The sequence below is a fragment of the Chiloscyllium plagiosum genome, unplaced genomic scaffold (assembly GCF_037043375.1).
Source record: "Chiloscyllium plagiosum isolate Xiang-an unplaced genomic scaffold, Cpla_swu_hap1 HiC_scaffold_5, whole genome shotgun sequence".
In the NCBI taxonomy this organism is placed as follows: domain Eukaryota; kingdom Metazoa; phylum Chordata; class Chondrichthyes; order Orectolobiformes; family Hemiscylliidae; genus Chiloscyllium; species Chiloscyllium plagiosum.
The window spans coordinates 22266589-22288415 of NW_028270143.1; the positions used below are offsets into that span (position 1 = coordinate 22266589).

General features: G+C 41.2%; 1 protein-coding gene across 2 annotated transcripts in view; it reads left to right on the top strand.

Moving 5' to 3' along the window:
- retreg1 (reticulophagy regulator 1) overlaps positions 1-21827 on the top strand; it is an 85588-nt gene that overhangs the window by 48548 nt on the left and 15213 nt on the right. For both annotated transcript variants that reach the window (XM_087987036.1, XM_043689682.2), the window contains exons 4-5: positions 6877-7003; positions 9048-9132. In XM_087987036.1, coding sequence (XP_087843162.1) covers positions 6877-7003; positions 9048-9132 — 212 coding nt within the window. The remainder of the gene's footprint in view (positions 1-6876; positions 7004-9047; positions 9133-21827) is intronic.

Here is a 21827-nt window from a genome sequence, read left to right on the forward strand (position 1 = left end):
TCTAGTTCCATTTGCCAGCACTGGGCTCATATCACTCTTCCTATTCATATATCCAACCCATAAATACCATTTCAATGCTGTAATTATACCAGTCTTCACCACCTCCTCTGGTAGCTTGTTCCATACATGCGCCACCCTCTGCATGAAAAAGTTGTCCCTTAGGTCCCTTTTATATCTTTCCCCTCTCACCCTAAATCTATGCCCTCTACTTCTGACCTCCCCTATCCCAGCTAAAAGCTATTTATCCTATTCGTGTTCCTCATGATTCTATAAACCACTAAAGTCACCCTTCAGTCGCTGATGCTCCAGGGAAAACAGCCTCAGCCTATTCAACCTATTCCTATAGCTCAAATCCTCGCCCTTGTAAATCTTTTCTGAGTCCTTTCAAGTTTCACAACATCCCTCCTATAAGAGACCAGAGTTGCACACAATATTCCAAACGTGGCCTAACAAATATCTTGTACAGCCGCAACATAACCTCCCAACTCATACATGTAATTCTCTGACTATTAAAGAGAAGTATACCACATGCCTTCTTCACTATCTTATCCACCTGTGAATCCATTTTCTAGGAACTATGAACCTGTATTCCAAGGTCTCTTATTTTTTCAGCCAAATTCCCCAGAACCTTACCGTCAAATTCCCCAGAACCCCAGAACCTTACCCAGAACCTTACCCCAGAACTAGCCTGATTTGCCTTTCCATATCACAGCACCTCACGTTTATCAAAATTAAACTCCATCTGCCACTTCTCAGCCCATTGGCCCATCTGATCAAGATCCCATTGTACTCTGAGGTAACCTTCTTCGCTGTCCACTACACCTCTAATTTTGTGTTATCTGTAAATTTACTAACTATACCTACTATGTTCACATCTCAATCATTTAAATAAATGACGAAAAGCAGTGAACTTGCCACCGATCTTTGTGGCACAGCACTGGTCACAGGCCTCCAGCCTGAAAGGCAACCATCCACCACCACCCTCTGTCTTCTACCTTTGAGCTAGTTCTGTATCCAAATGACAAAAACGGTTTGTATTCCATGTGATCTAACCTTGCTAACCAGTCTACCATGAGGAACCTTGTCAAATGCCTTAATGTAGTCCGTGGAGATCATGGCCATCGCTCTGATTAGATTACTTACAGTGTGGAAACAGGCCCTTCGGCCCAACATGTCCACACCGACCCGCCGAAGCGCAACCCACCCATACCCCTACATTTACCCCTTCTTACCTAACACTACAGGCAATTTAGCATGGCCAATTCACCTGACCTGCACATCTTTTGGACTGTGGGAGGAAACCGGAGCACCCGCAGGAAACCCACGCAGACACGGGGAGAATGTGCAAACTCCACGCCTGAGTCGGGAATTGAACCCGGGTCTCTGGCGCTGTGAGGCAGCAGTGCTAACCACTGTGCCACCGTGCCGCTCTGCTGTCATTAATCCTCTTTGTTACTTCTTCAGAAAACTCAATCAAGTTCATGAGACATGATTTCAGATGCACAAAGCCATGTTGACTATCCCTAATCAGTCCTTGCCTTTCCAAATAGATGTAAGTCCTTTTCCTCAGGATTCCCTCCAACACCTTGCCCACCACTGATGTCAGGCTCACCAGTCTATAATTCCCTTGCTTTTCCTTACCACCTTTCTTAAATAGTGGCACCACGTTAGCCAACCTCCTGCCTACTGGCACCTCATCTGTGACAATGATCCAAATATCTCAGCAAGAGGACCAGCAAATCACTCCCTCGCTTCGCAAGAGTTCTAGGGTACACCTAATCAGGTCCTGGGGATTTTTCCACTTATATGCGTTTCAAGACATCCAGCACCACCAACTTTGTAATATGGACATTTTTCAAGATGTCACCATCTATTTTCCTACATTCTGTATCTTCCACATCCTTTTCCACAGTAAACACTGATGCAAAATACTTGTTTAATATCTCCCCCATCTCCTGTGGCTCATACAAAGGCTGCCTTGCTAATCTTTGAGGGGCCTTATTTTCTCCCTAGTTACCCTTTTGTTTAGATTAGATTAGATTACTTACAGTGTGGAAACAGGCCCTTCGGCCCAACATGTCCACACCGACCCGCCGAAGCGCACCCACCCAGACCCATTCCCCTACATTTACCCCTGCACCTAACACTACTGGCAATTTAGCGTGGCCAATTCACCTAACCTGCACATTTTTGGAGTGTGGGAGGAAACCGGAGCACCCGGAGGAAACCCACGCAGACACTGGGAGAATGTGCAAACTCCACACAGTCGGTCGCCTGAGGCGGGAATTGAACCCGGGTCTCTGGCGCTGTGAGGCAGCAGTGCTAACCACTGCCCACATGCCGTTCCTAATGTATTTATGCCGTGCCATTCCTAATGTATTTATAAAATACCTCTGAATTCTCCTTAATCCTGTTTGCCAAAGGTATCTCTTGTCCTCTTTTCGCCCTCCTGATTTCCCTATTAATGGACTTTATACTCTTCTAAGGATTCACTCGATCTCTACTGTCTATACGTGACATATGCTTTTTTCTTTTTGTCCAAACCTCAATTTCTCTAGTCATCCAGCATTCCCTATACCTTACCAGCCTTTCCTTTCACCTTAACAGGAAAATACTGTCTCTGGACTCTGGTTCTCCAGTTTTTGACGGTTTCCCATTTTCCAGCTGTCCTTTTACCTGCATACATCTACCAGTCGCACCCACCCACTCTCAATTAACTTTTGAAAGTTCTTGCCTAATACTGTCACAATTGGCCTTCCTTCAATTTAGGAATTCAACTTTTAGATCCGGTCTATCCTTTTCCATTACTGTTTTAAAACTTATAAAATTATAGTCGCTGGCCCCAGAGTGCTCCCCACTGTCACCTCAGTCACTCAGTGGGTGGCATGGTGGCTCAGTGGTTAGTACTGCTGCCTCACAGCGCCAGGGACCTGGGTTTGATTCCAGCATCTGGTGACTGTCTGTGTGAAGTTTGCACATTCTCTCTGTGTCTGTATGCATTTCCCCTGGGTGCTCTGGTTTTCTCCCACAATCTAAAGATGTGTAGGTTAGGTGAATTGGCCATGCTAAATTGCCCATACTGTTCAGGGATGTGTAGGTTTGGGGTGTTAATCAGAGTTAAATGTAGAGCAGTAGGGTTAGGGAATAGGTTTGGGTGGGATACTCTTCAGAGGGTTAGTGTGGACTTGTTGGGCTGAAGGACCTGTTTTAGAATCCCACTGTAGGGATTCTAAAACAATTCGAGCTTGCCCTGTCTTATTTCCCAGGTTTTGCACATATTCTAGTAGGTACATCCGCATACTGAATCAGAAAATTTTCTTGTGCACATGTCACAAATTCTTCTTCATCTAAATAATGGCAGTTCCAGTCTACGTTTGGAAAGTTAAAATCCCTTACCATAACCACCCTATTACTCTTACAGATAACTGAGATCTCCTTACAAATTTGTTTCTTAATTTTCTGCTGACTAAAGTGGGACCTATAGTAAAACCCCAATAAGGTAATCATCCCTTTATTATTTCTCAGTTCTACCCAACTAACTTCGCTGGGTAAATTCCCAGGAATATCCTCCCTAAGTACAGTCATAATGTTATCCCTTATCAAAGGTACCATTCCCACTTCTCTCTTACCCCTTTCTATTCTTTCTATAGCATTTGTATCCTGGAACATTAAGCTGCCAGTCCTGAACATCCCTGAGCCACAATTGCTATTGCTATAATTGCTATGATATCCCAGTCCCATGCTCTCAACCATGCCCTCAGTTCATCTGCCTTCCCTCTTAGTCCTCTTGCGTTGAAATAAATGCAGTTTAATTTATCAGTCCTGACTTGTTCTATGCTTTGTTCCTGCCTGCCCTGAATGTTTGACTTGCTTCCTTTCCCAACTGTACCTATCTTGGACTGATCTGTTTTCTTACTATCTCCCTGGGTCCCACTCTGCTCCTTACTAGTTTAAATCTTCCCAAGCAGCTCTAACAAATCTCCCTGCCAGTGTATTAGTCCCCTTCCAATTCAGGTGCAATCCATCCTTCTTACTTAGGTCACTTCTACCCCAGCATCAGCTCCTTAGCCACACATTCACTACTCTATCTTCCTATTCCTACCCTCACTACCTCATAGCACCAGGATTACCCAGATATAACTTTTTAAATTTTTGCTTAACTTCCTATATTCTCCCTTCAGAATGTTATTCTTTACCCTTCCTATGTCATTAGTTCCAGTGTGTACAACAACTCCTGGCCTCTCTCACTCTCTCTCTCTCCTCTTTGAGAATATTCTCTCTGATATGTCCTTGATCCTGGCACCAGCGCGGCAACACACCATTCTGATTTCTCGCTGTTGGCCGCAGAAATGCCTGTCAGTGCCTCTGACTCGAGAGTCCCCAATCACAATCGATTGCTTGGAACCTGACATACCCCTCCAGTCTAGATATCAGAAATTTGGTTGTTCGTGCTACATTTCCTTGAAAGTCCATCATCCCCTACATTTTTCAAAACAGCATGCTTTTTTTGAGATAGGGATAGCCACAGGAGATTCCTGAACTACCTGCCTCCCTCTTGTACCTTTCGTGGAGGTAACCCATCTACCTGACTGTATCTGCAGTTTTTCTCCCTTTCTACAACTTCCATCACACTCCCAGTCCTATAAATTCTCTCTTTGCCTCTAACTGTCACTCCAACTGATCCATGCGGTCTGATGGGATTTGCAACCAAAGACACTTGCTGTGGACATAATCATTAGTAACATGGAAACTCTACCTAAGGTCAGGTGAATTGGCCATGCTAAATTGCCCACAGTGGTAGGTGTATTAGTCAGAGGGAAATGGCTTTGGGTGGGTTACTCTTCGGAGGGTCGGTGTTGACATGTTGGGCTGAAGGGCCTGTTTCCACACTGTAGGGAATCTAATCTAATCTGCCACATCTGACAGGAAGGATACATCAATTTACTAAAGGTCATTTTTGCATCTTTATCGACTAGGCCAGAAAATAGTACAGTCTTACTGTTCTAAAAAAGTATTGCTTCTGGCTAACTTAGTATCTGTGTTTTATATTTTTAAAATTTAATCAAGAGACAGACATATAATCTCAAAAGGACCCCCTCTACTTACAATTGTAGATTTACAAAAAAAAGAAGAGTAAGATGATAGTTATAGCACCTAATTGCTACCCTAATGTGAGCTCTCCCACAAAGGTTCCTCCAGGTCAGCTGTGAATTTCACTGTTCATTTTTTTTAGATGCACTCCGAAGTCCAGAGATACAGCAAAGGCAGTAGCTGTGCAGATTCACTACTATGTCAGACAGCAGTGGTGGTTTCTTTCTCATTTGATTCTCTGACCATGTGGTTCCTGTCTTTTTCTTTCTTCCTCCTTTTTAAAGTGCCTTTGTTTGATGTTTCTTTCCCCAAAGATACAAAACAATGCAGTTGCCTATATAAAACTGTAATTACAGCTCCTGGAGTTTGTGGAAATCACCTCCAACACCTAAAATACCTCAAAAAAAGGAACAGCTCTTATAGCCACAATTTTCCCTCCATCTTGGATTACCCGGAATCGTTTGGATTAAATAAACATCTGGAATGAAGTTTAATGATGACTGTGAATCCATTGCCAATTATCAGGAAAATCCCATCTGGTTCACTGATGTCCCTTAGGGAGAGAAACTGCCATCCTCACCTGATCCGGCCTACATGTGACTGCAGACCCTCTGCAGTATGATTGACTCTAAACCGCGCTCTGGGCCAGCAGGGATGGGTAATTGTGAGCTTAGTCAAAAAGAAAGTGGAGGTTTACATAAGATTTAGGAAACTTTTGACAGACAGAGCCTCCAAAGAATATAAAGCAGGAAAAAGCTCAAACAAGGCACAGGAATCATTACATGTCCTGGGCAAACAGGAATAGGGAATATTCTAAGGTGTCTTAGGCATAATTGGGTAGCTAGTGAAAGGGTATATCCACTCAGGAACGAAGGAGGGAATTTACACATGGAGCCAGATGAAATGGGTGAGGTCCTTAACAAATAGTTTGCATCAGTATTCAGAAAGGAGATGAACATGGTGTATGGGGAGTCTAGAGATTGGTGTGTTGATATTCTAGGGTAGGTCAATATAAAAAAAGTAGGTAGTGTTAGGTGTTTTAGGAAGCATTAAGGTAGACAGGACCTGATGAGATCTATCCAAGAATATTGAGGGAGGAAATTTCTTGGGATTTATTGAAGTCTTTGTATCGTCTTCAGTCACAGGAGAAATCCCAGAGGACTGGAGAATAGCGAGTAATGTTCTTTTATTTTAGAAGGGCTGCAGGGATAGTCTGTGTCAGTGGTAGGGAAATTATTGAAGAAGATTGTTATGGATAGGATTGACTCTAATTTGAAAAAATATGAACTTACGCGTCAATGGCAGCATGGCTTTGTGCAGGGGAGATCGTATCTCACAAACTTAATTGCGTTTTTTGAGAAAGTGACAAAGATAATTAATGAGGACAGATCAGTGGATGTTATGTACATGACTTCAGCAAGGCCTTTGACAACGACCCTCAAGGCAGGTTGATAAGAAAGGTAAAGGCGCATGTATCCACAGTGAGCTGGTAAGGTGAGTACAGAACCTGCTTAGTCACAAGAAGACAGGGTAGTGTGGAATAGTGTTTTTCTCACTGGTGATCTATGACCAGTGGTGTTCCACAGAGATCAGTGCTGGGATCCCTGTTCATTCATCCCTTGAGCCTGCTGTGCCATTGAATACGATCATGACTGACCTGATGGTGTAACTTCAAGTCCACATTCCCATCTATCCCTGAGAATCTTTCACTCCCTGCTTAAGAAAAAATTATCCACTTCTGCCTTTCAATGTTTTAAAGTAACGTTGAACTTCTGTTTTATTTAGCTGTAAAGTGACTGAAATGAAACAGGAAAACGCTCCAAAACTCAGCCAGTGCATCACAGAGTCATTGATGAGTTGTACTATGTTTTTTGAAGAGATGTCCCATTTCAAAAAGCAAAACCCTGGGAAGGTAAGAAAATACAACTCTGCAATGTGCAAAGCTCATAATAGAGACAGTTGTGCTTTGCCAGAAAAAAAATCCATGGGATGGCAAATGATCTTTCTGATTTACCAGTTACAAAGTTTAGAAGGTATGAAATAACAATCAGTATGAGATAACCTAAAATATTTTTTTAAAAATTGGATGAAGTGATGGGGAATAGTTGAAAATTGAAATGTTGCTAGTCAGATGTCTAACAAAACAGATTAAAATGATGTGCCTGCCAGCATCAGTGGGGAAAATTGCCCACAGCAGCAGACTGGGGAATAAAAGATGGTTGCTTATTCTGGTTGAACTTTATTAATCTTCATCATGAGCAAGGTGCGGTAAATAACAGACTGTTTTGTGCTTTGAATATGGACGATAATGTAAAACAATTGCTGTTTGCTTCTTTTGTTTGTGTCAAAGGTCATTTAAAAAAAAATATTGCTGCTTTGATGAAGGAGTTCCCCTTCTGAGAAGTGACAGATGGGACTGGGTGTGAGGGTTGACAATTCAGCCAACCACACAAAGTAAGATTGATATGATAAGCAGTGCTTTCAACCAATTCCCCATCATTAAAGGAGCTGTAATCATCTAAGCTACGTGTCTGCACAACTGCTCAGATGTACCACAAAGGTGATATGTTGACGCATTGACTTCTGTATGCAGACCTTAGTGGTTTAGTCACTGAAAAGAAATGATGGGGGAATGTTGGTCATCATCTTAACAGGACATCTGAGGTGCCCTGGTTGATTAAAATCTGGTGGGGAGAAAGGAGTCCTTTTAAAAGCGTTTTCTAGTAAGTTTATCTATATTACTTGATGCAGGCAAACACACTATTTTACTCTGTTTTTATGATTTTGTTAGACATCTGATTGACAATGATTCCATTTTCAATTGAAGCAAATAAGGCTCTGGCATGAAATATAATAAAGCTTTGACCAGGCCTGAAGTTTCACCCCACTCCCACCCCCACTTTCACTCTCATGTAAAAACCAGAGGTTGGACGGTTGCAGTGTAACATTGGCTACTATAAATAACCATCGGAAAGCTCAGGATTCTAGAGAAGATGCAAAGCAATAATCTAACAAGATTAGATTTTGTTTTCCAGCTGCATAGTATTTTAACGTTTTTGCGAAAATCTGTAGCTCGGTTTGTGGCTGAGGTAGTTGGTTAGCTTGCCAAGCTAATTTGTGGCCAAGAAGACATGCCAGGAAGACGTTGTAACTACCAACTCACTGGTCACCTTCTGTGAAGAACATATCAGAATTAACCACAAGGTTGTTACGACCACTAGGTATTACTGTAGCATGCCAACGAACAGCCACACTACGCCAAATACTTACCAGGGCAAAGGACCCCATACCCACAACATGTAGGATAAATATGATATATAAATCCCTTGCAACAATACAACAAGCGCTACATCAGGTAAAGAGAGGGGAAAACTAGCCACTCACATAAAAACCAAGTGGGACAGAACAACAGCACTTCACGGAAATCGCACTGATGACATTATCCAACAGGGTAATGAAATGTGTGCACGCTAACCCAGCAGCTCGGCGAGCTAACCAACTACCTCAGTATTTTAAGAGCATATATTTACTTGCATTGCTTTTAATTACTTAATTGTTAGCTATTTTTCTATGCACCTTTTTAAAAAAAACACTAGAAAATAAACAAGAATGTTTGGCTGATTATCTATTCATTGATAGAGTTTGATACATACACGTAAGTGCATGAACGCAGTGCACATTCACAAGCATTTTTTTGCTGTGCTTGACAATAAAGTTGGCAAATAATGGTTGAATTTCAAAATTATTTTTATCAGTCACCTGCTATCCACCTGAAAGCTGTATTGAAATTGCTTTGATTCAATCCCAGGTTCTATAGAAAAACAGTATAATTAAATACATGAACAGTGTAATGCTCAATTATTCATGTTTATTCAAATATCCTTTTCTCTTGCAGTTTGCTTCACAAAACAGTTTGATGACTTTTCTTATTTTCCTCCCACCCCCACCACTCCTAGTTTTGTCTCCTTGTTTGCAGTCTCTGTACATTTTGTGCAGTTATTGGGCGCTACATTCCTGGGGCACTGGTGTCATACTTTGTGCGTAAGTACACCCCCTGCAGTCTTGCGACCAGTTTTGATAACTGTAACTTCTTTTGCTGATCATCTTCACAGTAGGTTAAAATGTAAATGACTGCACCAAATCCCATGTGAGTAGTAATTGTATATTGCTTCAAGATAGACATGGGTTTTAACCTGTTCTGTCTAACCCCATGTTTGTACCATGTTACAGGAACCCATATAATCTGCAGAATTTTTTTTTATTTTCTCATAGCTTGCTATTATAAACTAGTTTTCAACCATTTTTTTAATTAAACATAGCAAACTTTTTTCATTAACCGATACCTGTGGGACCAGGGCTGATCAAATATTCTGGATAATCAAGAGTTATGCATAACTGCAGTAACCACTGACCTTCAAGACAACAATATCCCTCAAAAACTCCATGTAACACATTCACAGACCCCCTAAAATCAATGGAGATAATAGAAATGTAATTCGCAGGATTACACATAACTATGATTTTTTTCCTTAGAGCATAAATTATTCGGAGATTGCAGTATTTGAGATATATAATTTTTGCCAATTCATGAAAAGTGCTGGTTGACAGGGTGCCGGTTAAAACAAAGTTTGCTGTAGCATTTGTTTATATTGACTTCCTTTTTTTTTCAAAAAAGGTCATTTCTAGTCAGTGAGCGTGAAGATCAGGAACAGGGTCAGAAAGTGCAGTGCAACTCTTTAAATTGTTTGTGAAATTATGTGCCTTAACTACAGGCTCCCTATCATAATGGTGGTCCGATGTTTCCTGTCATGTTAAAAATCCTGGTAATTGAACAAACCCAAGCCTGGGTTGTTCTAAGCTTTAACAGCTAAGAAACCACTGTCTAAACCTGTCTCAATAAGGTTCTGACAATTATCTAGTATCAGAAAACACAGATCACTTTGTTAGTTTGTGCAAGATTCAAACCTGTTAGTTGGGTGTTTTAGCATAATTTTTGCTACTCAAATCAGCATAATTTTAGAACTATTATTTCAGCATTAAGATTTTTTTATCACCATGTGATTCAACCCATCTTCTACAATTGTGAAATGTTTTCCACTTTGTATGACAATCAACAACAACAACTTACATTTGTAAAGCATATGTAAATTAGTAATCATGATTTGGAGATGCTGGAGTTGGACTGGGGTGTACAAAGTCACAACTCACACAACACCAGGTTATGGTCTAACAGGTTTAATTGGAAGCACTAGCTTCCAACCACCTGATGAAGGAGCGGCGCTTCGAAAGCTAGAGCTTCCAACTTAACCTGTTGGACTATAACCTGGTGTCGTGTGATTTGTAAATTAGTAAAGCATCCCAAAGCTCTTGATAGGATTATAGTATTAAATAAGTTAACAAAAAAAGGTATTATTAGAAAAGATTCTCAAAAGGATTTGAGGAATGCCTTAAAGAAGTAGCGGTAATTTCAGAGTTAAGACACAGCAGTCAGGGCAAAACTGATTAAAATGCAGAAGAGTGCAGAACTAAATACGTGGAAAACTGGAAATTTGTAGTACTAGGGATTAGTAAGATAGGAAGGGGAAACATCTTCAAAAGATTTGAAGGGTGTGTTGCTGAACAAAGGGACCTTGGAGTGCAGATTCACAGCTCCTTGAAAGTAGAGTCATGGGTAGATAGGATAGTGAATAAGGCGTTTGGTATGTTTTCCTTTACTGGTCAGAGTACTGAGTACAGGAGTTGGGAGGTCATATTGCAGCTGTACAAAACATTAGTTAGGCCACTTTTGGAATATTCTTGTCTCCTTCCTATCAGAAAGATGTTGTGAAACTTGAAAGGGTTCAGAAATGATTTACAAGGATGTTGCCAAGGTTGGAGGATTTGAGCTATAGGCAGAGGTTGATTAGGCTAGGGCTGTTTTCCCTGGAGCGTCGGAGGCTGAGGGGTGACCTTATAGAGGTTTATAAAATCATGAGGGCCATGTATAGGGTAAATAGACAAAGTCTTTTTCCCTGGGGTGGGGGAGTCCAGAACTAGAGGGTATAGGTTTAGGGTGAGAGGGGAAAGATATAAAAGAGACCTAACGGGTAACCTTTTCACGCAGAGGGTGGTACATGTATGAAATGAGCTGCCAGTGGAAGTGGTGGAGGCTAGTACAATTGCAACATTTAAAAGGCATCTGGATGGGTATATAAATATGAAGGTTTTAGAAGGATATGGGCCGGGTGCTGGCAGGTGGGACTAGGTTGGGTTGGGATGTCTGGTCAGCATGGACGAGTTGGACCGAAAGGTTGTTTCCGTGCTGTACATCTCTATTACTCTATAAATCTAGGATGAGAAATTGAAAATTAATGCATTCCTGGATGAGCTTATGACCCCATCTTTTCCATCACAAATACCATCTCCTTCCATCTCTACCATAACACAATTCAGCTTCTCTCCTCAAACAGGAGGAACAAGCCAGAAAATCTGGCATGTTAGGAATACTTAGGACTGGATAAAGAAGCAAAAGAGGATTTTAGCAGATGCAAAGGGAGGCCATCATGGAACATAAAAAATGCTGGAGGATCTTGAGAAAAAACAATTAGGAGAGCAAAAAATACTTGCAGGTTAAATTAGGGTGAGTCCAAAGATATTACAGGAAATATGACAGCAAGTGAAAGAGTAGAGCCAGTCCAGATATAGATTAAAACCCCTTGACAATTTGTCGTAGGATATAGCAATTATCATTAGAACATAGAACATAGATGTGACTGAGTTGACTACATTAGCAGGTAGGGCATTCCATGCCCTTAGCACTCTCTGTGTAAAGAACTTGCCTCTGACATCTGTCTTAAATCTATCACCCCTCAATTTGTAGTTATGCCCTCTTGTACAAGCTGACGTCATCATCCTAGGAATAAGACTTTCACTGTCTACCCTATCTAATCCTCTGATCGTTCGTATGTCTCTATCAAATCCCCTCTTAGCCTTCTTCTTTCCAATGAGAACAGACCCACATCTCTCAGCCTTTCCTCATAAGACCTTCCCTCCAGACCAGGCAACATCCTGGTAAATCTCCTCTGCATCTTTTCCAATGCTTCCACGTCCGTCCCGAAATATGGGGACCAGAACTGTACACAATATTCCAAGTGTGGCTGCACCAGCATTTTGTATAGTTGCAGCTTCATATTGCGGTTCTGGAACTCAATCCCTCTACGAGTGAAACCTAACACACCGTATGCCTTCTTAACAGCACTATCCACCTGGGTGGCAACTTTCAGGGATCTACGTACATGGACTCCAAGATCCCTCTGCACATTCACACTGCCAAGAATCTTTCTGTTGATCCAGTAATCTCGGCCTTCCTGTTATTCTTCCTAAAGTGCTTCACCTCACATTTAGTTGCATTGAACTCCATTTGCCACCTTTCAGCCCAATTCTGCAGTTTATCCAAGTTCCCCTGCAACCTGTAATATTCTTCCAAACTGTCCACTACTCCACTGACTTTAGTGTCATCTGCAAATTTACTAATCCATCCACCCATGTCTGCGTCTTAAGTAATTTATAAAAATGACAAACCGCAGTGGTCTCAAAACAGATCCTTGTGGCACACCACTAGTAACCGGACTCCAGGCTGAATATTTTCCATCGTCCACCACTCGCTGCCTTCTTTCAGAAAGCCAGTTTCTAATCCAAACTGCTAAGTCACCCTCAATTCCATGCCTCTGCATTTTCTCCAACAGCCTACCATGTGGAACCTTATCAAAGGCTTCACTGAAGTCCATGTATACCACATCAATTGCCCTACCCTCATCTACATGCTTGGTCACCTTCTCAAAAAACTCAATGAGGTTTGTGAGACACGACCTGCCCATGACAAAACCATGTTGACTATCTGAAATCAAACTGTTATAAATCTGCTCCAAGGGCTCTGCTATCTCCTCCTTAGCTTCCCAGAGAATCCTCGGATAAATCCCATCCAGCCCAGCTGTCTTGTCTACTTTCACTCCTTCTAGAATTGATAACACCTGTTCGTAACTAACCTCTATCCTTTCTAGTCTAATATCTCGTACCTTATTCTTCTCCTCTACAATAATCTCCTTTTCCTGAGTGAAAACCGATGAGAAATGTTCGTTTAGCAGCTCTCCGATCTCCACAGGGCCCACACTCAACTTCCCACTTTTGTCTTTGACTGGCCCTATTCCTACCCTAATCATCCTTTTATTCCTCACATACCGAGAGAAAGCTTTAGGGCTCTCCTTTATTCTATTTGCTAAAGACAGCTCGTGTCCCCTCTTTGCTCTCCTTAACTCTCTCTTTAAATGCTTCATAGCTGATCTGTAACTCTCCATCGTCTCATCTGAACCATCTTGCCTCATCAACACATAAGCCTCCTCCTTCTTAACAAGAGATGCAATTTCTGTAGTAAACCACAGTTCCCTTACCTTATCACTTCCTCCCTGCCTGACAGGAACATACCAATCAAGGACATGCAATATCTATTCCTTAAACCAGCTTCACATTTCCATTGTCTGCATCCCCTGCATTTTGCTATCCCATTCTATGCATCCTAATTCTTGCCTAATCGCATTATAATTGCCCTTACCCCACCGATAACTCTTGACCTGTGGCTTGTACCTATCCCTTTCCATCACTAAACTAAGCATAACTAAATTATGGTCACTCTCTCCAAAGCGCTCACCTACAACTAAATCAAACACCTGGCCTGGTTCATTACCAAGCACCAGATCCAGTGTGGCCTCCCCTCTTGTCGGCCCTTCGACATACTGTGTCAGGAAACCCTCCTGTACACATTGTACAAAAACTGGTCCATCCGACATACTAGAGTTATAGTATTTCCAGTTAATGCTGGGGAAGTTAAAGACCTCCATAATGACCACCCTGTTCCTTTCACTCCAACCCAGAATAATTTTGCTAATCCTCTCTTCCACCTCCCTGGAACTCTGCGGTGGCCTATAAAAAACTCCAAAAAGCAGTGTAACCTCTCCTCTACTGTTTCTAACCTCAGCCCACACTACCTCAGTAGACGAGTCCTCATCAAAAGTTCTTTCAGCCACCATTACACTATCCTTGACTAACAAGGTCACACCTCCCCCTCTTTTACTGCCTTGCCTGTTCTTAATGAAAGATCTAAACCTTGGAACCTACAACATCCATTCCTCACCCTGCTCTATCCATCTCTCCGAAATGGCCACAACATCGAAGTACCAGGTACCTATCCATGCTGCAAGCTCACCTACCTTATTTTGGATACTTCTGGCGTTGAAGTAGACACACTTCAAACCACTTTGCTGTCTGCCAGCACATTCCTGTGCCCTGAAATCCTGTCCCTGTCCTTTCTACGCTCATCCTCCTGTGCACTGCAACCACACCTCCAGTTCCTATCCCCCTGCTGAGCTAGTTTAAACCCACCCGAATAGCACCAGCAAATTTCTCACCCATGATATTAGTACCCTTCTGGTTCAAGTGAAGACCATCCTGTTTGTACAAGTCCTATCTTCCCCAGAATGAGCCTCAATTATCCAAGAACCTGAACCCCTCCCTCCTGCATCATCCTTGAAGCCACATGTTCAGCTGATATCTCTCCCTATTCCTTGCCTTGCTATCACGTGGTACGGGTAACAAACCAGAGATAACAACTCTGTTTGTTCTAGCTCTAAGCTTCCACCGTACCTCCCTGAAATCCTGCCTTACATCCCTATCCCTCTTTCTACCTATGTTGTTGGTACCTACATGGACAACGACTTGAGGCTGGTCACCCTCTCCCTTCAGGACCCCAAAGATACGATCAGAGACATCACAGACCCTGGCACCTGGGAGGCAACACACCAACCGTGAATCTCGTTCGCTCCCAACAAACCTTCTATCTGAGCCTCTAACTATTGAGTCCCCAATTGCTAACACTCTCCTTTCCCTCCTTCCCTTCTGTGCAATAGGGACAGGGTCTGTGCCTATTGCATACCCCCGGTAAGTTGTTCCCTTCAACAGTATCCAAAACGGTATACATGTTTTTCAGGGCAACGACCTTGTCTTTATCGTTCCTCACCTTTACCCAATGTGTTTCTACAATCTGATTTCCTGAACTGGAGTAATTCTCTCTATTGTCAAAATATCATCTTGAATCAAGAGTCATTCCTTCACCTTTATCTGCTTCCTCTTCCTCATAATTGTCAGTGTTCTTCAATGTTCAGGTCCAATGTCATCCTATAGCTATGACTGATTAATGGCTATTATGTCGTACTTGTTGATTTGCCATATGCCAATTTGAGCAGAGCATATTTGAACATTGAATAGTTTTAAGGGTCTGATTCGCTGTTTTTAATTCCTCATAGTGACACTGCACACCCTCTTTCTTTGTCTACCCTATATTGTTGGTAACTGAATGGACTATGACAACTGAATCTTCACCCTCCCATCCATATTTCTTCTCGAGCCCCGGTGTTGTTCTTGTTTTCTTGACTCCTGCTGTTTATTGCAGAAAACTGTGTCAATCTCCCTCGCAACACTGTCTCCTATTGCCACTACATTCTTTTTTTGTTCTCCCTGCTTGAATGACTTTCTGTACCATAGTGCTGTGGCCAGCCTGCTGACCCATCTTACAGACTATACTTTCTTCCTTGAGAGCATCTCAGACCTGTTTGGCAGTTGCAAAGTTTGCTTGTCGTCTACTGTCTGTTTGGTCCTTCACTCAGAGTCACATTCTGCCGTGTCTCACTAGTGACGAATACAGAGAACTCCACCCAAGAGGTCCGACAATGTAGACCTAACACACCATTCTAAAGAATGTGCAGAAAGAGGTAGGAGTGTATGTGCATTGATCATTGAAAATGATAGGTCCATTTGTGAGAGTGAATAGCACAGCATTTGGGATTTTGGGCTTCTTAAATAGAGACATCAAATCAGATTTATATCAAGTAAAATTGACACAAACCTTTAAGATTTGAGGCAGGAACCCAGCTCCTGTATTTTCCTCTAAATGCTGCCCATGTCATCCTCATTTCCCCTTGTCCTGGTATGCCTTCCTAGCAACTCAATTGCCCTTCATGACCATTCACCCACTACACACTATAGAAGTAGGACGCCTCTTGTGACATTAGTATATCTAAAAAAATGGTTTTCAAAAAAAATGTTGTTAACAAAATACATTACTACTAAAGGGCAATAAAAATATCAATTTATGCAGATCCTTTAAAGTTTCAGTACCTGAAGCAAGAGTTTATTCATACGATATGGTTGTCGAACCTCTCTTAACTGAAACCAAACACCCAGAAAAGCTCACCTCCACTTGTAATCTGTGAGGAAGTGAAAGAAACTCTGCAGAGGAAGATACAAAGAGAAGTCGACAGCTTTTGAAAGTTGATTTTCTTTTGGTAAATCTTAATCGTGATTTTTTTTATTGGACTAGTATTGTAGAGTGGGAGGTAAAAGATAGGTTTAAGAGAAAGGAGTTGTAAATAGTTGTTGGTTTTAATATTCCCTGTTGGATTTAAAGAATAAAATTGCTATTTTTTACTTTAAATAGTGACCCCTGGGATAGTTCTTTGCCTCTTGAAATTTAATAGATTATAGCATGGGGTAAATCTTTTCTGTGTCACTGGTTTAAATTAGCAGATGGGGTTTACCTCAAGTCGTAACAATACATTCTCAGTCCCCTTACCAGCCTCAGACCTGTTCCTGACCATTCATCAAATCATAACACCCTAGCCTAAATGGTGTTACTGCCTTCTGGAACAAAGTATCCAGGTAAAAGTCTCCAACATTGAGGCATCACTGTCTGTAGATCAGACTTCAACTCATTCACTCTGAGTTGAAGCTCCTTGAGCTATAGTCAGTAACTACACACATGTATCACAATGGCATCATTAGGTCCCACATATTGCTGTCAGAGTAATTTATTCCGCTATATCCTGTATACTTCAGGACCAACTGTTTTTCAGATAAAGGATATTTTTGGTTTTCAGGTAGCAAGCAGTAATAGATTTGCAAAGGTTTAATCATCTCTTCCAACTCAGCAAATAGCATTAAAATTGAGCTCACGGAGTCTTTTAGAATCCCTGAGTTTGTTAAACTGCAGTGAATTTGGCAAAGTTTACATTAAGGAAATGCAAAGCACAGAATGTGATTCAGATATATTGGCCAAAGAAATTGAATTGAATCTTGCATGAGTTTCTGGAACCTGTAGAGTTCTGTTGACTGTTGGAAAAACTGTCACTTTGCTTAATTAATCAGTTTAAAAAATTCAGAATGGTTAATAACCACCTGTCACGTTTGCACCCAACTGCTCGCAATCATGGTGTGTGAGTAGGTGTGGAGAATAGGAGAAGAATCAGGCACAAAACAGTCACTGAAAAGCTTGTAACACTTCTACTGATCTGAGCTTGGTCATCAGACAAACAGTATTTTCCTCTAACAGAATATAAACGCCTGTTTCCACAGAAGGTCCATTCAGGTCTGTTCAAATCTGTTTGGCCCCTTTTATAAAAAACTCTGCTTAACCCTAAAACTGATCTTTTTTCCAAAGGCCCAAACTCAGTATGTTTGTTGATCTTCCAAAACTGGAAGTACATTAGTACAGATCCTTTATTCACACGTCGAAAAATCAAAAAGATCTAAAAGAACGAAAAAGTCTTTTTCAAAGTGGACCAAAATAGACCAACAAACTAATGTAAACTTTGCCAAAATCATTAACTGATGCATTGGCCACAACACATCTTCTACTGGTTGGAACTCAATTATCAGGCAATCAATATTTTCCTCCAATGCAATATAAAAACTGATTTCATTTTACATTGTTGTAGCCAATGCATCAATTAATGATGACTGATAGTTTACTGCCCCTTTGTTTAAATGTTTGAAAACCAGTTCTGTTTGGTGAAGTCCTTGCTCTGAGAAATGAACCAGAGAATAGCTGTCATCTACTTTGGAAAGTTGAGTTGGCACTGAAGAGGGAATCGATTTAACTCAGTTGGCTGGTTGTTGGTTTGCAGAGCAGTACGTTGCCAATAGTGTGGGTAAAATTCCCATTACCAGTTTGAAGTTACTATGAAGGGCTCTCCTTCTCAACCTCTTCCCTCACCTGAGGTCTGGTGGCCCTCAGGTTAAATCACCACCAGTCGCTTCTCTCTGAGAGTGCAGCCCCCTGTGGTCTGGTAAGATCATGGTGACACAACAATGACACAGATGCTGAAGATGTACCTGTTCTTTCTGTCTGCAACCAACAGTCTCTGTGTATTAACATATGTGGCTTTCAGTACAACAAATTGTGTCAGAGCTTCTACTTCTATTTTTAGGTAGATTTTTTTCTATAATATCTATTATGTCATTGGCTCTCTGGCCACACAGTTGCTTGGGGTTTGACTTTCAAAGTTAACTCACATTTCTTTCTGCTTCATCTACCTTTTGAGTGTGTCTTGAGAACCTCCTGGGACCCTATAGCTTATGTGGCTCCTCTGCTTCTTGACATCCTCGCCACCAAGACTTCCAATGCAGCATTTGAAAAGCTTAGAATTTGCTGATTCTCATGCTTTTGCCTTAATCCAGGTCAGGTTATTTTCCCATGCAACTTCCAGAACCTTTCAAAATGCAGTGCGACTCCTCTTTAAGAAATGCAATGTCAATTTTAATTTACGCTAGCGTACTTGACTGGTTTGCTGAAATGGTATGGAACAGCAGGTTGGACGAAATTTGTACGTTTGTCCATGCTGCAGCAAAAAGGGATTTGCAAGTTGTTGAATACAGCCTGCAGAGACAATATTCTTCCAATCTCTGAAACAGTGTTGCTTCTATTTCCTTGCTAACACCCATGTACTATCAATGATTTGCTTTAAATAGTACCAGAGTGAGTTTTTAGTTTGCTTAACATTGAGATACATAGTTGAAGATCATCACAAAGAAAGGAATGTGATTTTTTTAAGAGGTAAGTGGTTGGAAAATAGGGCCAGCAACAAAATATGCAAGAAGAATGATACAAGAGTGCCAGAATAAATTTGCATGTGTTGAAATAACTTTTGGAAATATGTCAGAGAAATTCCGCCTCGGAACCCTTCAACCCCAGGGCATCAATGTGAACTTTACCAGTTTCCTCATTTCCCCTCCCCAACCTTACCGCAGTTCCATCCTTCCAGCTCAGCACTATCCTCATGACCTGTTTCACCTGTCAATCTTCCTTCCCACCTATCCGCTCCACCCTCCGCTCCAACCTATCACCTTCACCTTCACCTCCATCCACCTATTGCACTCTCAGCTACCTTCTCCCCATGCGCTGCCCCTCCCAATTTATCTCTCCACCCCCGAGGCTCGCTGCCTCATTCCTGATTGGAGGGCCTTTGCCCGAAACATCAATTCTCCTGCTCCTTGGATGCTGTCTGACCTGCTGTGCTTTTCCAGTACCACTTTAATCTTTTAATATATCATCAGGAGCCACATAAGCTATAGGGTCCCAGGAGGTTCTCAAGACACACTCAAAAGGTAGATGAAGCAGAAAGAAATGGGAGTTAACTTTGAAAGTCAAACCCCAAGCAACTGTGTGGCCAGAGAGCCAATGACATAATAGATATTATAGAAAAAAATCTACCTAAAATAGAAGTAGAAGCTCATTTAATGTTACTTTTTATGTTTGGATGCAGAGTTTCACTTTATACTGTGCATAATATACAACTAGATTTGCAGTAGTTTAGAAAATCAAATTTTCATTACTGAATAATGTATGTGTTATTTATTAGCTCTCAAGGCATACTTTGCTTTCACATTGTAAATCTTCCTGTTTAGTTTTAAAACTATTAACCAAACTTTGCAATTACTGACTCATTATACAGATACAAATGGTAGGGAAGATGTTATAGCTTACTGGTAGTCAGGAAAGAAATCTGGTAATAGGCTGTTGGCAAGGTTATTTGAGTTTGGTAACACAGGAAACATAATATTCATTCTTTGAAAACAGCGTGATGAGACGTGAAAGTCTTGGAAAAGCACAAAGGTCACAGAGACCTGAATTTTGCAAAGCTGGAGAAGTTGAGAAATGGTCAGACTGAGAGGGAGTTGGACTGTCGTAATGCTGAGTCTTTCTGGTGTGTGGGATCATGTGTGAAACTACTAGTTTGGAACAATACTGTATCAGTGTAATAGTAATAGGTAGTAGGACCAACGGAGTGCTGGTTTGGTGTTATGGTCTTTGGCACTGGAGAACAATGTATGCATTCTCAGTAAGCTTGTGGGTAAGGCAGTGAGCAAAGATGCAACTAACGCAGAGTGGAACATCAGGGATTGGTCCTTGCAGTCTTCATGGCATTTATTCAAATAGTTTAACCAGTTATAATTTGGGAAAACAACATTATAGTTTAAAGTATTGTCAACTATTTTAAATAACCTAGGTTTTTCCACTCAGTGTGTTAAGATGTCCAGAAATGCTGAAGATCTTAAAATCGCTGATCCAATCATGGTTGGGAAGGAAGGAGAAATGTATTTGTGGTAGCGATTAAGTAATGGATGTCAGTTGGGAAGATGTTGTTCAGATAGGATCATGAGTTAATCATTGGATCACTTAATCCAAGCAAGATATAAATGTCGCCAAGGAATAGTTAAAATCAGGCCTGTATTCATCTATCTATGGGCCAGATTCTTAAACAAAAGTATCACCGATCTTAAGACTGAAACTGAAGGAAAGGTATTTTGAAAAGAATATAGAATGCTAAAGGTATAGGATAGATATTACTAGTATTATTAAAGTGGAGTCCCACAGTAGTGTTCTGGAATTAAACAGAGGAAATTACATAGGCAGAAGGACAGATTTGGCCAAGAGTATTGGGCAGGAAGGCGAAATGGTAGACAGCGGATGAGTAGTGGCAGATGTTTAAGCAGCTACTCAATTCCTCACAACTAAAATACATCCCAGTAACAAAGAAAGATGATAACGGGGTGGGGGTTAAAAAAAACCTTCATGGCTAAGTAAGGAGGTCAAGGACAACGTAAAGTCAAAAGGTATACCATTTTGCCAAGGCCTGTAGCAGGATGGAAGATTAGGAAACATTCAAACATAAACAAAGGGATACTGAAAAATTAATAAAAAGAGCTAAGATTAATTACCAAAGAAAACTAGCACAAAATATCAAAAGGATAGCAAAAGGTACATAAAAGGAAAGAGGGTGGCTAATGTGAATGTTGGTCCCTTTAAGATGAAACCAAAGAGATAATAGCATGGAGGACTGAGATGGCAGGGATGCTGAAACAATACTTTGCCTCAGTTTTCATGGCAGAGGACAATAGTACCATTCCTGTTGGAATGGGCATGTCAAAGGCAAAAGATAAGGTAGAACTTAGAACAACCAACATTGATAGGGAAAGGTACTAAGGAAACTGTTAGGATTGAGGACAGGCAAATCACCTGGGCCTGATGGCCTACATCCTAGAGCATTGAAGGAAGTGGCAGCGGAGTTAATGGATCCATTGGTTACAATATTCCAAAATTCCCTTGACACAGGAAAGGTTCCAGTGGATTGGAAAATGGGTAATATAACACCCTTATTCAAAAAAGGAGAGGGGCAAAATGTGGGAAATTATAGACCTATTAGTTTTTACATTTGTTGTTGAGAGAGTGTTAAAATCAATGATCAAGGAAGTTATTTGCAAAGTCAAAATGCCTTCCATCAGAGTCACCATAGTTTTATGAAGGGCAAATCTTGTTCAACTAATTTGCTAGAGAACCTCAAAGAAGTAACAAGCAAAGTGAATAACGGGAA